Source organism: Homalodisca vitripennis, chromosome 6 (genome assembly GCF_021130785.1).
Source record: "Homalodisca vitripennis isolate AUS2020 chromosome 6, UT_GWSS_2.1, whole genome shotgun sequence".
NCBI lineage: Eukaryota > Metazoa > Arthropoda > Insecta > Hemiptera > Cicadellidae > Homalodisca > Homalodisca vitripennis.
The window spans coordinates 30,299,814-30,317,965 of record NC_060212.1 but is presented as its reverse complement, the minus strand read 5'-3'; the positions used below and the strand labels follow the sequence as shown (position 1 = coordinate 30,317,965).

The 18,152-nt window shown below is 32.1% G+C and overlaps 2 protein-coding genes across 6 annotated transcripts in view; one reads left to right on the top strand and one right to left on the bottom strand.

The window, feature by feature from the left end:
- Positions 1 to 6,375, bottom strand: part of LOC124364177 (integral membrane protein 2B-like) — a 36,874-nt gene extending 30,499 nt beyond the window's left edge. The window contains exon 1 of the mRNA XM_046819461.1: positions 6,171 to 6,375. Coding sequence (XP_046675417.1) covers positions 6,171 to 6,248 — 78 coding nt within the window. The 5' untranslated portion in view covers positions 6,249 to 6,375. The remainder of the gene's footprint in view (positions 1 to 6,170) is intronic.
- Positions 6,376 to 12,785: 6,410 nt separating this feature from the next.
- LOC124364176 (sentrin-specific protease 1-like) overlaps positions 12,786 to 18,152 on the top strand; it is a 33,257-nt gene continuing 27,890 nt past the window's right edge. The window contains exons 1-2 of one of the 5 annotated variants that reach the window (XM_046819457.1): positions 13,157 to 13,410; positions 17,605 to 17,778. In XM_046819457.1, coding sequence (XP_046675413.1) covers positions 17,720 to 17,778 — 59 coding nt within the window. In that variant the 5' untranslated portion in view covers positions 13,157 to 13,410; positions 17,605 to 17,719. The other 4 variants (XM_046819460.1, XM_046819455.1, XM_046819459.1 and 1 more) reach the window with 4 other exon arrangements.

The window sequence follows — 18,152 nt, the reverse complement described above, 5'->3', positions numbered from 1 at the left end:
GAGAAGCCAAGCTACATGGGATCCAAGCTTTGGAACCATCTTCCAGCAGCAGTGAAGGGGACAGATGACCACCACCTGAGACAACGGCTTAGCAACTGGCTAAAAAAACATCCATTTTATTCTCTTGATGAGTTTTTTGTTCTTGATTCAAATCATGTTTAATCACTTGACAATGTACATTTTTATGAATTTATTCCACATGTTATATTTGACGCAAAACTGTTCTTGAAGAATATGTTAATAAAGAATATTGTCTATTGTCTATTATTGTCTATAGGGAAGCAGATGTTTTTATGAAAACTACACTTAAATTAAACAACTGTCAATCATATTTACATTATTACCTTCATCAACATCCGATTGAATTGGTAGACTCCCTAAAGACAATTTATATCTGAGAATAATGTATGTTTGACACTTGAGTATGTGTGTTGTGAGATGTTGTAATTGTGTTACATTTGAATAGTAATAAAACTCATAATAACTGTACAACAATAAACAATGATGCTAAATTTAACATTTAAACAATTCCTATGCTATTTTTGTCCACAAAAAAACCTTGAAATGAAAAAAAATAAATATAAAAGTAGGAGTGGAGGAGAGTGAAAATCTGTTAAAATTTGTAGTCAAATCAATTGTCTAACACAAATTAAATTGAAAAATTCCTAAAAATGATTGATAGTGGATGTCATGACCTGGGTGATATGATATAGAACCCATTAAGGAGATATTGCAAAATGCACAAATGTATGCAATTAATATAGGCTGTAATGCATTAAAACACTAAAAACTTTCACAGCTAAATTGTAAACTAGGTTTTATAGTGTTGAAACGTATAGGCAAGTATATGAAAAACAAAGATATGATAAATAATTAGTCACACAACAAAAGAATTAAAAATTGTTTCAGTAACGAAAGAATAATACAAATTTCAACAATACATATCATTGATGTTTGTAATGTAAAATTTATTATAATTGTTTTTTTTTTTTTAACTCAAATAAAATTGTTTAGTTGTACATAAAAGAAATGTGTTCCAGTACAGAGTCTAACAAATTTGATAAGGACCATAACAAGTATTTACTTGTTTAAAGGAATTTGCGGTGGTATTAAATGAGTTAGTATGATGTTTAAGTTATAATTTACTAAAGTAAAATGAGTACTACTATTATAGATCTTAACACTGCAATACTTAAAACTGCAAAACTAAGAGAATTAGTAACGTTTGTGTCCAATCAGGAAGGGCATAGTCATACACTTGAATAAATTATAGACAGGAAAGATTAATTATCATTTAACTACCTAGATATTTTAACCCTTTTAGTGCCAGAGATAAAATCAAATCCATGTTGAAAAGTGCCAGAGGGTTTTGGGCGGAAAGGCGAGCAAGGTTTTAGAAAAAATGTACATATATTTTATTTTTGATCATAGTAAGCTCCTTTTACTTCTTTTTAAAGGTATATAAAGTACATATCAGAAACTAATTAACATTTTTATATATAACTATAAAAATTAAAAAATCACTTTAAACAGCAAAATTTCCACAGAAACAAAAAAAATGAAGTTTGAGGTGAAATAACTGTTATAAAAAAATATTATTTTGAAATTTCAATATTTCCATGATGAAAAAATTTTAAAACAACCCAAAATCATGTGTAATAATCTAATATTGAACCATAAACAAATTTTTAATAAATAGTTAATTGCTAGATATTGTAGGTATTTACTAAACAGGTTTCAGAAAAAAATTCACTTAAAATTTATTTTTAATCATTAAAAGCTCCTTTTAAATTCGTTTGAAAGGTAAATGAATTGTCTATAATATATCTATATATATATATATATATATAGGCAATTAGACATATATAGATATATTATAGACAATTCATTTACCTTTCAAACGAATTTAAAAGGAGCTTTTAATGATTAAAAATATATATATATATATATATATCACAATAAGATGTTTATATAATAAAAAAAACTAAAAATTACTTTACACAATGACTTTTCTACGGAAACAAAATAAAAATCCAGTTTAAGATAAAATAACTAATGTATTTTAAAATTGTAATACTTGTATGATAAAGAGCATTTTAAAACACCCTAAAATCATGTGTTTTAACCTAATATCGTACAGTAAACACAATTATAAAAATTAGTTAAGTGCTAGAGGTTTGATTTGCAAAAAAATTTGGAAAATATTCAGTTAAAAGTTTTTTTCCACCATAAATAGCTTTTTTATAATTCTTTTCAAAACACCAATACTTATAATATTAAAACAATGCAAGATCTTGTGTAATATAACAATAATACTAAAACAAAACTCAAAACATATAAGTAACCTTATTCAGGCAATTTCCAAACCAACTTTACAACACTGTCTTCATTGACACTCAGAAGTGACGGTTATCTCTTTTTTTTATTAATTTTAATACCTAATAGCCTATAACTTAGAAACATTTTAAATTTATACGCACAATTATATAACATAAAACTTTCTCGTCACAACACCGTGATCGCGATCCAACTGAGAAAGTGTTGTATTTTAGTTACAGTAGTTGTTTACATCAACTAACACATTAAAAAGTAGAAATAATAATTGAAAAGGTTAGTTTAGTTAATGTATTGGCCTTTGGTATGATATCAGCCAGTATAGGATGTTATAGAGGTACTACAAATGAAATAGAAATCGTATCGTTCTGAGACTCCAGCACTCTTTGCATAGAAACATCTCGTCTTGGAGCGAGACTCTCGGCACTCGAACGTGTTTTTACATCATATTGTAGCGAGATCCCTGGCACTTAAAGGGTTAACTAATACCCTAAAATCACAAATAGACAATTTTCCATTATTCTACTTTACTTTATATTAAACACGAACACAAAATAACTAATGACGATGCCAAAACACAAAGTACGTCATTACTTTGGAATGTAAAACGCAGAAAAGTCTGACCACTTATGAAATGGTTAAAAAATAGTTATTTAAAACGAGATGCACAAGATAGATGCGCATTGGTAGAAAATGTTGCAAAAATATCTATGAAGAAGAACAAGAACACACAGGAATAAACGTAAACAGTGAGGTAGAATTTGATCACGTCATTTTTGTCTGTCATAAATCATCAATAAATCTTCACCGTAAAGGCAAAAACTATTGCAAAAATGCTCATACGACTAAAATTTCTTCTACTTTGTTGGCCTCTCGAGTGTTGGTATCTCGATTATCCCCTCCACCAATACTTACCCCTCCTTAGCTTGTTATCCCCCACCCTTTAACCTTGATTTCCCTCAGTCTCCTATTTGAGATATCAAAAATATCAAACATATTATCAGTTATTGTGCAATTATGGATCACAACCGCCTAAATGTCCATTCTGGGAATGAAAACAAACTGTTTTAAGAAATTAATAAAAGTGATTTGAGGGTAGGGTACAATAAGCGGACCCAGTTTTTTTATATCAAAGAATATAGTCACCAATACCTAATATTCGCATCTCAAACCTACACTATCAATCGATATAAAAGTACCTATAGTCCTCAATAACAATCATATGTTTTAAATTAAAATATGAATTAATTAATAATTAACAGTGATCAAACAAATTATTATAACCAAAATTAGGAAAACTGAAGACGACCATATTTACTCCTCTCACAGTTATAGTTGTTTCTTTCCCACAAATTTCACATAATGGGTTTTTCGGCACGAGTCCAACATGTTGAAGCCACGAAGAAGCAACGTCATGTAGTTTTCTAAAATTGACTGCCATTTTTAATAATCAGAATTACTTATGTAAAATTGAAATATTATCCTATGTGTATTGTTTTAGAGTGTTTACAGCTGTTGATATAGATTATTTAAGTTAATAGTTTAAAATAATTAATCAGTATCGATTGATTATGTTGATAGTTATGATTAAGTAATATCGTTTGCCAATTTTTATATAAAAACCGGGTCCGCTTATAGTACCCTACCCGTGATTTGATATTGTTATAGCTATCCAATGCTAACAATATCAAATCTCATTATGCATTTGGGTTTTACATACAATTCTAAGACTTTTTATTTTTTGTATTGGGTAAATATTAAGATCAGCGACTACCGCTCTAATCGCCGTAATTTTTTGCATACTAACACAGGTTAGTAATTTCACCGAAAAAAATGGTCCCCATTATTGCTAATATATAAAAACCAGTTTTTCGGCAGTACAATGTTGGTAATACAAAACACTTAAATAACAAGATTTTCGACTATCAAACTAAAAACAATGGCCGACCATGGTCGTTTCGATGAGTTGACAGTAGTCACGTGACAAACAGGAAAGTTTCTGATTGGCCGGGCGGATCACGTGACCTATAGGACGACTTCGATAGACCGCCAGACGTAAACAAACAAACCCACATGGACAAGGATAGTGATTTAGTATTAGTGAAGTTATTGAAATGGCGTGCGATGGTTCTTGTCACACGCTAAAAAGACCCTAGCTTCCCTATTCAAAACTCAGATCACGCGATGCTTGCCCGCTGCGCAGCACTTTGCGCTGCTTGCTCTTTTAGAAAAAAAATTAACTCGAGCTTGCAAAGTCCAAGCCCAGATCACGCCATGACTGCTTACACACACAAAACTCAGATAGAACTAACGCAGGTTTCATTACAGGCAAAAGATAAGCGGCGCGTGTTTATCACTGATAAGATAAGACGAGTTTATACTAGGGGTAGTACCTAAACTACTGCCCTACGAACTAATAACACAAAAAAAAAACGAATAAATGCACTTTTAATTTAATTTTATTCAAATTTTTTTTGGGGGGGGGGGGAGTAAAATCTTTGGTAGCTTGGACAGGGGTGGTGAATTTTCCCAGGAGGACTTGATAGGTTGTTTTCGGGGGTCTGTTGAACTGCTGAAGTTGTAGACTGGTGGGCCTCATGGTGTGTTTCCGGGGTGCGCAAAAAGCCCTTGAGGCTTAAGTGCATGGCAGTAGGCCGCCCCAAGGGAAAAAAAACGGCTACGGCGATAATCGGGACTATTTTTTTCGGTGAAATTACGTTAACCTGTGTTAAGTATGCAAAAAATTATGGCGATCAGAGCGGTAGTCGCTGATCTTAAGATTTACCTTGTATTGTTATGATATTATTAACCTTTAAGTCACTGGGAACATTGAAAGTTTTACAAACTCTTTCTTCAACTGTTAATTAAAGAGGCATAATTTTCCATTTGCAAACAAAAAACTTAAAACTCAAGAATGTTTTAAAAATTATTACTAAATAATTTAAATAAGCATTAAAAATAAGGTAAAGTTCACAATAGAAAGTTTACTTTAAAATTAATAGGCTGAGATCTCAATGGTAGCTACCTTCAGTTGATCACCCTATATACCTATACCGTAATTAAACCTTATATCGACAAGATTTTTGTCAACAGAATACATATAAACATAATAATCATTTGTCCAAAAAATAAACTATATCGGAAAAGTATTGTTTTAATAACATTTATATTAATTTTTTAACATTTTTCCAATTGCTCCAAGTGTTTAATAAAATGTTTCACTACCAAAGGTTACAGTAGCTTAATAATATCAACCAATATTATAAATTGTGTAACTTGACAGCCAAACAGTCAAAATTATATACCATAACTATATTAATGTTCAAACATATATTGCTGCTACCTTTTAGGGCACTCCTTACAAAAGTATAATCTAAGGTCTTAACAATTTGTAAATATGAATAATTTTTAATAGTACAAAAGACCAGACAACATGGATGCATACAATTATCTAGAATCCTGAACTAGGCTACCCTGCTTGAATTCACATAAAATTATCATAAAAATTTTGATTCAACGTGTAGATTTACAGCTAACGCTTTGGCTGCTTATTACTCCTATTAAATTTTTCACCGTTTACCCTATTGACATAAATAAGAAAAGGTAAAAAAATATGGACATTGTTACAAATCATTTAATTTTAAAAGATATATAGATATAAATTCATTATAAATTATTCATAGAAATGATACATGCTCTACATGTATATACAGATAATCGTTCTTTTCTAAAACTGAACTATGAATAAGTGAAGTTGTAAAACGAAAAGAATCGCGCAGATAGCAAAAGTAAATCAGTATCAGAGGTCAAGCAACTAATTCTAATTACTTATTTACCAAGCATTCCGCAACAACCAGAGGTTGATCAAGTTTGTCAATTTTCTTCTCACTAATTGGTTTTGTAATCACAGTCATTTTACTGTATTTTTAAATACACAAAATTTCAACAAAACACCTTGACGTTAAAGTCTCTTCCGATGACAACTGCTATTGTACTGCTCCTGTTGTTATGTTGTTTTATTTTTGTTTCGTTCCCTTCCCCATGAACCTCTTCAGATTCTCTGTTGTTATTGGTTCATTGCTTGGGTTGGTGCCCTAGAGGAGAGAAATCGAACTGTCTGCGGATAGTCCAAAGGAAATTTAAACAACATTTTTACACACACAAAATAGTAGACATGTATATACACACAGCGAGGTCAGGACGGTCGTATACTTATTATGCCTGTGTAATAATTTTATTCTTATAACACAGTATACAAATATTAATTATATATTTGTGTTCAGTATACAAAATACGTCAAATTCCAGTATATACATAATATATCACAAATCTGTCCTCTTTGGAGATTATGCGTTTCTGAATATATTTCTGGTTCAAAAGAATGTTATCTAAATTAAGTATAACACTTTGTAAAGATACCCGTAAATTACAAAAAAATAAAATGTCTGCACTCTTGAGTCATAGCCGCAGCTACATATTTTTCAGGAGGGGTAAGCTCTAAATTTGCCACCGTTAACGATCACTCAATATCAGCAGTTAAAAAATTTGTTACTATCAGTTACCAGTAGCTTCGCACGCAATTTTCAAGATCTAAGAGCGTGCTTCTTGGTGAAATCATTTATGATGTAATATAATGGAATCTTATGACAACTTTTTTACTCAAATGAAAGCACATGTCTGATAATTATTATTTTAGTGTCCGTAATTAAGAATTTAAAAAGTTAAATAAAATGTTTACTGGCTCATTTCAGGTTTTTCGAGTGTTGAAGTATACATTTTTAGTTAAATTAAATTATATTTCTGACGCCACAGGTGAGGCCATATCCCAAATAACCTGATCAAGGAAATACTTACAAATAAAGGTCACAAAAACCTGCTTTGGTCAAAAAGTTTACTTCCGGCCTTTTAATTTACATTCGGTGAAAGATTGTCCCATTAAGAAAAGTATATATATATATATATATATATATATATATATATATATATATATATATATATATATATATATATATATATATATATATATATATATATATATATATATAAAATTTTTCAAATACTATTTCAAACGTTTAATTTTAACACTGTGTTCACGGTGTTGCTAATTTACCGTGGCCGGAGCCTGCACATTTTGAAGGAACAAACCGCCAGACTATCGTACCAACACCGCCTTGGGCAATAGAATGAGACAACAAAAACTCCTCTTAAAGTTAACTGATTCTCTATCGTGTCAAGATAAAGTTTCAAAAGTTATACTTCTATCTTCAAATTTAGACAAATTGTTGCTAGTAATTGTAAAATATCAAAATGTTGATGTTTCAAGAAACTTTATGTATTGTAAAATTAAATAAAAGTTAAAACAATAAAGTTAAATATTGTATTGTATTGTTAATTCTTTATGTTCCTTGAATTTTTATCTTTAAATATAAATATTTTTAAATTTGACATAACGTTAACATTTTTTCACAAAAAGCTGAGAAACCTCGCATTACAATTAGCCCTAACAGGATGTTTACACTTGCTTACGAAGTAACAGGATATTCAGGATATGTAAGAGGAAACCAGCTCTATACCAACCTTTACAGGCAAAGTGGGCTGAGCTAACACGCCCTTACGTCTAGTCAGCTTATGACTGAATTTAACACAGTCATCTCCTATCGTTAACACTAGACCTATCGACATTTCTTGCACCCCAATATCTAGACATTTACGGCTAATGATATGCCGCTCCTGGACATCCATATAATTGTCCTTTTTTAAGTGACAGGTTTTGCTGCATCCAGTTTGAGTATAATCAAAAGAAATAAACCAACAAGAAGTGAACCCTCCTGGAGACATGTAGGTTGATATATTGTATACTTTTTATTTTAAAAAGTTATTTGACGGCTCAGCGTTAGTGAAGCCTATCACTCGAAAATGTGTATTTCTCTTTATCCGTCTGTCTGTCTTTCTATCTGTCCGCACGAAGTCTTGAAAACTAACTGACCTGTACCCTTTAAATTTTACATAAAAATGCATTGTAAATATTAGTTTAGGTCGATTATGACGTATTGTCACTCCATGATAATTGGCTGAGGGTTAGCAATTATTTTTTAATTTGGTGAGTCGTATGAAATCATGATGGCAACGAGAAAATAGCAGAATAAATTATTGTACAAACTAACTGTGTACAATAATATGAGATTTAATAAGTGTCATTTCTATTCATAGAGTAAAAAGAAAATAGAACAGGTTGTAGTCAATATTATCAAAAATCGGTAACAATATTTCACTTCAACGCACTATTGTGTTGTAGTACCTTAATTAGCTTACCCAAACTCTTATTACTTAAACACTGCTGTAATATATGTCGTAGTGAATATACAATAGTGCGTTGAAGTGAAATATTGTTATCGATTTTTGATAATATTGACTACAACCTGTTCTATTTTCTTTTTACTCTATGAATAGAAATGACACTTATTAAATCTCATATTATTGTACACAGTTAGTTTGTACAATAATTTATTCTGCTATTTTTCTCGTTGCCATCATGATTTCATACGACCAAATTAAAAAATAATTGCTAACCCTAAGCCAATTATCATGGAGTGACAATACGTCATAATCGACCTAAACTAATATTTAAAATGCATTTTTATGTAAAATTTAAAGGGTACAGGTCAGTTAGTTTTCAAGACTTCGTGCGGACAGATAGAAAGACAGACAGACGGATAAAGAGAAATACACCATTTTCGAAGTGATAGGCTTCACTAACGCTGAGCCGTCAAATAACTTTTTAAAATAAAAAGTATACAATATATCAACCTACATGTCTCCAGGAGGGTTCACTTCTTGTTGGTTTATTTCTTTTGATTATACTCAAACTGGATGCAGCAAAACCTGTCACTTAAAAAAGGACAATTATATGGATGTCCAGGAGCGGCATATCATTAGCCGTAAATGTCTAGATATTGGGGTGCAAGAAATGTCGATAGGTCTAGTGTTAACGATAGGAGATGACTGTGTTAAATTCAGTCATAAGCTGACTAGACGTAAGGGCGTGTTAGCTCAGCCCACTTTGCCTGTAAAGGTTGGTATAGAGCTGGTTTCCTCTTACATATCCTGAATATCCTGTTACTTCGTAAGCAAGTGTAAACATCCTGTTAGGGCTAATTGTAATGCGAGGTTTCTCAGCTTTTTGTGTGAAAAAATGTTAACGTTATGTCAAATTTAAAAATATTTATATTTAAAGATAAAAAATTCAAGGAACATAAAGAATTAACAATACAATACAATATTTTAACTTTATTGTTTTAACTTTTATTTAATTTTACAATACATAAAGTTTCTTGAAACATCAACATTTTGATATTTTACAATTACTAGCAACAATTTGTCTAAATTTGAAGATAGAAGTATAAACTTTTGAAACTTTATCTTGACACGATAGAGAATCAGTTAACTTTAAGAGGAGTTTTTGTTGTCTCATTCTATTGCCCAAGGCGGTGTTGGTACGATAGTCTGGCGGTTTGTTCCTTCAAAATGTGCAGGCTCCGGCCACGGTAAATTAGCAACACCGTGAACACAGTGTTAAAATTAAAACGTTTGAAATAGTATTTGCAAAACTACAAGCCCAGGGTAACAACTTTAAGAACTCGATTTAACATAATCAAAGTAGACTCTTTTGATCCACTAGGTCAAAAGTAACATTTAAAGATGGTAATTTAAGGACAAACGTTTCTAATATATCTGTAAAATTACGTACTAAAACAGTACATTTGGCCTATCTTGTATGGAAATTTGGTCTTAATTGAGGGATCTTAAGTTTCCGAGATATGAACTTTTAAAGTTGTAAATTGATTGGAAAACCACCAAAAACCGTTACCTTTTTCGTTCTTACTGACATAACTGGGTTGTATCATTCGTAAATGCAGAAATAAACAATCTAAATTACAATTGATTCCTATTATTTTAGTTCTGGTAGTTACTTTCTAGTTAACGTTCAAACACGACGATTTGTTTTTTTTGAAACTATAGTAAAGCGATTCGCGCGAAGACTAACTAAATTATACATAATCATAACATAAATTATAAACAGAACTTGCAACGCAACGATTCTACGTTCTATAATTTTGCCACCCGGGGCAAACGACCCTATATAGCCGTAGTATGTTACATTAACATTTTCAAAAGGGTCTTTGTCTTGATAAGGCCCTTTTACTATTGCATATTAGACATAATCATTACTATTCATTTAAGATGGTACAAATTTTAAATTTCATTCTTCACTTATAACATTTTGAATAGTTCCAAAAACTGATCAATGCTTTCTTTAATACTGTTTTCTTTTGAGTTGAGGATAATTTATGGCAAGCAAGCATTTCATTGGTTGGTTTACAACAAAGCGTTTTAGACATAACATATCTAGTATGGGAAGAGTTAATTCAATGCTAATATTTCAGGTCCAATTCACCTTCCGCTTAGTGCAAACGGTTGGGAATTCGGGATTGGAATCTGGAATTAAAGTCCGCATGAATAGATTAAATAAAGTAGTCGTCGACACAATGCATTCAATTGAGAACCTGATAAGATAATGAGAGCATATATTCATCTGGATTACTTTTTTGTAGTCTAGGTGATGTCGAAGCGATACAGAGTTCGTTTTGAGGTTCTTCGTAACAGATATTTTTGACGTGACAACGTCTTAAATTAGGTTGCGGCTCGGAGTCACTCATGAAAAAGTGTAAACGCCCGGTAACGTTTACGATGCCCGTCCAGTGGGTCCGCCGCACGGGATCCGCACGGGATAAAGCAGATAACTGTGGGTCCGCCGCACGAGATAAAGCAAATAACTAGGTTTATTCGTGAAAATGTGGAGTGCTTAGATTCGTCATTTACAACAACTACAACAATAAAGGTAAATAATTGTACACTGATATTTCATTATCGTAAACTATGATTGATTGATTTAATTGTTAGATTGACACAAAAGTTGAGAAACTGAGTTTATAGGTTATGTCATACTATTGACAAATGTTGATAGTGTTAAGTAAATTATTAGTTTAAATCACTCTGCAATCAATCGTAATTCAGTCGATTGAGAAGAAACAGCGCGTATTGCTAGTCAAACATTTAAAATAACAAATTTTAATAACCTCTAACCTGTCATAACAGTGCGACCAAAACAAACGAACTAAACTGACCAATCACCACGCGCGGAGTTAGAATTTAACTGTGTTTAGCAAGAATTTCAAATTCCAATTTTTAGTAAATGTTTTATTCAACTTTACCATTTACAATAACAAATTTTAATTAATTTCAAATTATGTACAATGTTTTAGTAAACAAAATGTATTTCTATAGTTAAAATTTGTGCAATTCTTATTTTCATTCAATTCCTTGTTCCTATTGTGCAATTTAATAATATTCATATCAATAAATATTCTACCGAGAAAAAGACGTTGTCACGTAAAATCTTCGCCCGTAAAACCGACTTTACAGGCAACCATAATTTTTTTAATCCAGACTTTACGTTGACTCTAGATTCTTGGAGTCAAGTCTGTAACAGCGTAAGAGTTTATACGCCGAACTGGGCGGAAGGTGAAATTGAGCTAAACTCGACATTCATAAAGCTGCTTAGAGTACTTTCAACGCGATCAAAAGTTATGTGAGCATAAATATAGGAAAACAGAATATTATTTGTAGCATTATTAATAATGTAGCATTTGTATTATTAATAAAAACCAGTGCACTTCGAAGCCGGCATAGCTGACGCTGAGGCTTAAATGAGATAAAAAATAACATTAATGAGCTCTAGATGTAAGAAGTGGGAATAACTTCAAAAAATCATTACTATTAACAACAAACCCCACCTTTCAATCTAAGAGACGGGAATTGTAATAGTTGCCCTACGAGAGTTTAAATACTAACACGGGTATTTCCAAGGGTAGGTCACGAGAACTCTTAATTGCAGTAAACAATGTTACGTAAATCATCCTACGTTATATGAATTATTATACGAATGATCCTCATCGCGTCCAGAGAACGTCACTATTTTAAACTATTACAATGCTAGAGTACATATTGCTTTTTGGCATTTTGATATTAAGTGCTATTTAGTTGATACTCTAAATCAAAGAATATTGAAATCTCTATCAAGGAGAAATATAGTTGGTACTTTAAAACGTCATTATGAGGAATTTAAGTGTAATGTATAAACGGAAAGTTTTAATCTTCTTTTTGGATAGGCAACAATACTGGTAGTTAAAATGGTGTAAAGAGTAATTTGTATCGTCTACAGATGTTCTACCACGTGATAATCTTTTAAGTTGTCATAAAAATAGTTTTTCAATGAACAAGAGTAAACAATTCAGTTCAAGCTGATTTTAGCGTGCTTTAAATATTATTTATGGAATTGTTTAATGGAAATTGAAGCAAGATTTATTCTCAAAAAGTAATTGGGTTACTTGGCTAAGTGTTTTTATCAGAGTGAGTATTGTTTATTTAGACCAGTTATAAGTGGGCTTATCTAGAAAACATGCTGTACAAATAGCTAGAAGGTCATTGCATTAAAAGATACCTTTAAAGTATTTAGGATAAGTGTGCATGTATTTTTAATTGTATGAGAGTAGTATAATTATTTTTAGGCCAAAAAAATCCTGCCAGACATGTTTAAATGTGTTTAATGTATATACTATATATTCAATTCGCGGTTACCATAAACACTTTCAACTTAGACTAGTCAAAATGTGGTGAAGCTTATTTTTCCTCTTTGGTGGATGTTGGACTAGAAGCTGGAATGGTGGATTTGAATTTCTAAACATGGATTTCGTAGGTGGAACGTAAAGTGGAACAGAGATATTTGGAGCAATTGGCATCAGTGGTGTTGGAGGCAAAATTTATGAATTTTATTCTTTATTGTATTACACTGCAGTTTATGTGCCAGATTGCATACAGATGATACATTTTTAACAATCTCTTTGATGTAGACATAAATATGACCAATTATTTTATTAATGGCATATATTCATTGTTCAATTCCGTTTCCAACTCCGTTTCCAAGTTATGGCAGAAGGAAGCTACAAAACGCCGAAGGTTTGCTATTTTTTTTTGTATGTTAACTAGTTCCTTGATTTTCCAAGTATATGATTATTGTTACCTTTTTTCAAGAAATACGGAAATTTTCAGAGTGCTATTTTTCATTTCTATTATATTTTTGGTATGGAAATATATAACCTAACAAAGTGTATGCTACTCCAAATCATCTAATCAAGCTCTTCTGTGAGCTTTTTGTTTTGTGAATTTATCCTATTGTATTATAAGTAATTTCTTTTTGATGAATATTTTTAGATGTATTTTTAATTTAGAACAATAGGTGTAACTCAAAAACCACAAATTGTTTACCTTCCTAAATTGCCCTTTTGTACTAGTTGTCATCAATTAAATACTAAAACTCAGAAAGCCTAAGTTACATCTTTTATAACTTAAATGTTATGTTGGTCCGGTTTTCAATATAAATTAATAACTAGGCTAGGATTTAGCCTAGAATTAGAATTTTAAGGCTTTTTGTTTGCACACAAAAGTATTAACATAAGCTTAGCCTAGCTAAGTATATAACATGTTTTTTTATTCTATCTGCTTACAAGGAAATTGGCTCATTTCTCATGAAATGGTTTAGCTATTACGAAGTGGTTTCTTAACAATCCCAGAAAATGTTGAGATTTTACTTAACCCTTTTAGTACCAGGGATCTTGCTACAAGACGATGTAAAACACGCTTCAGTGATGAAAGTCTTGCTCTAAAAGACAAGGTGTTCCAGTGCCTAACGTGCCGGAGTCTCGGAACGAGACGATTTCTATTTCATTTACCTCTATAACTTATCCCATATTGGCTGATATACCAAAGGCCAATACATGGAACTGATTCAGTAACCTTTTCAACTATTAGAATTATAAATACGATTTTCTTATATTAGTTATTTTACCTTAAACTGAATTTTTATTTTGTTTCTGTAGAAAATTCAGTCTAAAGTGAATTTTGATTTTTTTAATTATATAAACATCTTATTTCTATATATTTTCTGATGGGCAATTCATTTTACCTTTAACACAAATTAAAATTGAGCTTTTAATGATAAAAAATAAATTTTAGGTGAATTTGGTTCTGAAACCTTGCGTTTTATTAAAAATAATCTATAGCAATTAAAATTTTTTCAAATTTTGTTTATGGTTCATTATAAGGTTATTACACATAATTCGGAATTGTTTTTATATGTTTAAAAATATCATGAAAGTATTCAAATTTCAAAATAACATTTTTTATAATAGTAATTTCACCTCTAATTTTGACTTTTAACTTATTTTGGTTTCTGTGGAAATGTTGCTGTTAGAAATGATTTTTTAATTTTAAAAGCTGTATAAAAATTTGAACGTTAAATAGTTTTTGATATGTAATTTACTGTATTTACCTTTAAAAAGAAGTAAAAAGAAGCTTTTTATGATCAAAAATAAATTTTTTGTTCTACAACCTTGTGTTTTCATCCAAAACTCTGGAACTTTTCGCATAGTCACACAATAACTCGGCACTTTTCAACATGGATTTGTTTTTATCTCTGGCAATAAAAAGGGTTAATAAGTGAATTTTTATATTTTAAATATTTTTTCCCTTTCTAAATTTTGTTTTTTAAATATAAAATTACTAGTAGCCTATTGATGAAGTTTGATTACTACATTGTTATATCCGACGAAATTTATAGTCTACCTTAGTCAAATTACTAAAATATGTTGGGTACTAACAACTAGGCCTTTTCTACATAATATGAAGTTTACTTTAATTATAACTTATAATTAAGTGTATAAATTTAATTGATTCACTATTTATTCTAGTCATATGCCTTGCAGAAATTTACTGGCTCACAGATAATGTACAGTGTCTGTAACAAAAAAATTATATACAGGATTTCCCACAAGTAACCCGACAAACTTCTCACATGGTTTCCTCTCATCAAAATAATGAAAAAAGTTCATATAAACATATGATCAGAAACGCTTTGTTGGCGAGCTACGGCTAGCCAACGATTTCACCAGATTTTCTAGGAAAGGATGGAAATAAAGCGAAACTGATGTTTTTATGTTGTAAATATAATTGTTAAATTGGATATTGGATTTTTTGTCTTAAAATGAACCGAAAAATACAGTTGTAATGAATACCTGAAGAAGAGTACAGATTCTAACTCTTGAAATGTAGTGTTTTAGTTCTTGATTGCTTAAATCACAATATAGCAAATATCCAAAACCCAGTTTCATTTAGTGATCGATGGTTGTGATCGTATAGTGTATATTGGATATTTCACATTTGAACCATCCTTATATGCAAACTGAAATATATTATAACTCGCATATTAATTTTATATGGTTTTATATTGTTATGGTACTTGTTAGTTATGAAAATGCATGGGTTTTTTTTACTAGGAGAAACTATATACTATTAGTTTTGATTAATGTTGGGGTGTCTGCATTGTTGCACTTTAGCGTTTAAATAATCTGAGCTTGAATTTAGGTATTAACTTGAGGGATGTTTTTACTTTTCTAGCCTTCAGTGCCACTCTGCACTTCTGGCAGGGACATTTCCAATTGGTACTTTCCTGTTCTCAGATCACGTTAGACGATTTTGTACAGAAAATACCTTATCATAAATATCCCTGGCCAGAAGTGTGATCTTAGGGTGACATCTTTGGCACCATTCCGCACTTCTGGCGAAAAAAAAAAAAAATACAAATATCCATCAAGCTAGTACCTCAAATCAAGCTCTGATCACCGAAGTGCTTGTGTTAAATTATTAAATTACTGGAACTAACGGAGATGGGAACATAGAAATAAATAGCAACAAGCGACATGATGCTGCTCTGAACATGGTGGGGAAAATGGTGTGATGGGATGGGCCTTCTGTCGTGGTTGCCTTTACTAGAATGCGTCAGTTGAAGGGTATTGGTCCATTCTTACTGAGAGGCTCTTCCATGGAGTTAAAGTCCGAGGGTAAGTATCTGGGCATAATCCTTGTTAGGGTTCTAAACTAGGAACCCCATCTGGAAAGGGCTATCCTGCACTAATGTTTGGGGCTGTTGTCTGGTGGCCAAAAATGGGGACTGAGGTGGCAGTAGCTGGTTTGGTTGGAATTGTGGGGGTGAGACCATGTAGGAAGCTGGTGGTCCATATGGGTCCTTATCCTACAGTCTTTCAGGCAGAAGTCACAACCATTAAGGAATGTGCTTGTGAGAATCTTCATCTGCAGTTTAGGAGTAAGATGATTAGCATTTTCACAGATAGCTAGGCAGCACTGAAAGCTTGTGTTCAACTCCAAACGTGTCTTGAATTACTATCAAGTCATTTCTTCCCTTGCCAGAATTAACGATGTACGCAATTTTTCTTGGGTTGCTGGTCATGAGGGTATCCCTGGGAACAAAAGAGCTGATGCCCTGGCCAACTTGGGCTCAGTGTCCAATATGATAGGACCTTAACCATTTTGAGAATCCTTGGGGCTGTCTTGAAATGGGTTCGAGTTGAACATGAGCGAAGGTGGAGACTGCATCTGGGTCTGAGAGAGAGCAGAATGGTTTTACAGTCACCTTCCCCAAGGGTGGCGTCTGGCCTTCATCTTTCACTAAGTAGATTGGTGTCTCCTTGGGTTATAGGTCTGAGGAAGCATCTTTACAGAGTCAGTATCCTTCGGGAGGATCTGCTCTATAGAATGTGTGATGAGCGGAGGGAACTGCTGAACACCTGAACACTGCTTGTCCTGCAATAGCAAGGGAGCGATATGCCATCTTTGGTAGTTTGGACAAGGGTGGTGAATTTTCCCAGGAGGACCTGATCGGTTGTTTTCTGTGGTTTGTAGAACTGCTGAAACCGTAGACTGGTCAGCCTCATGGTGTTCCAGGATGCGCCAAATGCCCTTGAGGCTTAACTGCATGACAATAGATCGCCCCATAGAAGAAGAAGTTACATGACTATCGTAACAAGCTAATACTGGTAGATACGAGAGTCTGATCTAAACTTGCCTGCTCAGCGTTATCTGTTTATGTCTTGTGTAGAACTTGACTAGTGCTACTTTGACCGTACAAAAATGCAGACATTGAACAATAATTGTAGTATATTGTTGTTCCCCCAGTAAAAAAACCCATGCATATTTACAATTGACAAGCACAATTATTGCATTTTCAAATAAAGTAACATTAGGCCACAAATTTCCAGCCTTGCCACTCAGAAGGTTAAAGCCCCATTCTCTTTTTAGGTGTGGTGGCTTCCAGATACTATGAGTAAATCATATAATTCCCTTTTGAGAATCACACAAGTTAGGCTTAACATTAATTTCACTTTAAAGAAGGGTGCTCCTGTAGACAACAAATATGACAAAGAGATCAATGCGTTTGAAAGAAGCATCTCTTTTTTGGAACAAATACAATGGGTATGTAATCATAATGCAGTAATTTTAAGTATGTAGATTAAACAATTTATAGGGTTATTCATCCAGGATGGCCTTGGAAAGTCTAGAATTGTACTGAGAAATCTAGGATTCCAGCCTGTTCCTTAGAAGTATCTAGGATTTTTAGATTTGAAGAGAAATTCATGTAAATGTACTGCTGGTGATCAGCAGATGGAAATTCTTCTGGAAACAAAAGTAGTCAATTGAAATGGGATTTTGTCTAACAATTGACAAGGATAAAAGTAGAGAGTAAAAACAGTCCAGATTTATTTGGTGCTCTAAGTGAAAGATAATAGCTTTTAGATTATTGTTCTTTATTGCATGCCGTTAGCAAGTCGTGACCAAGTGTCTTGTAT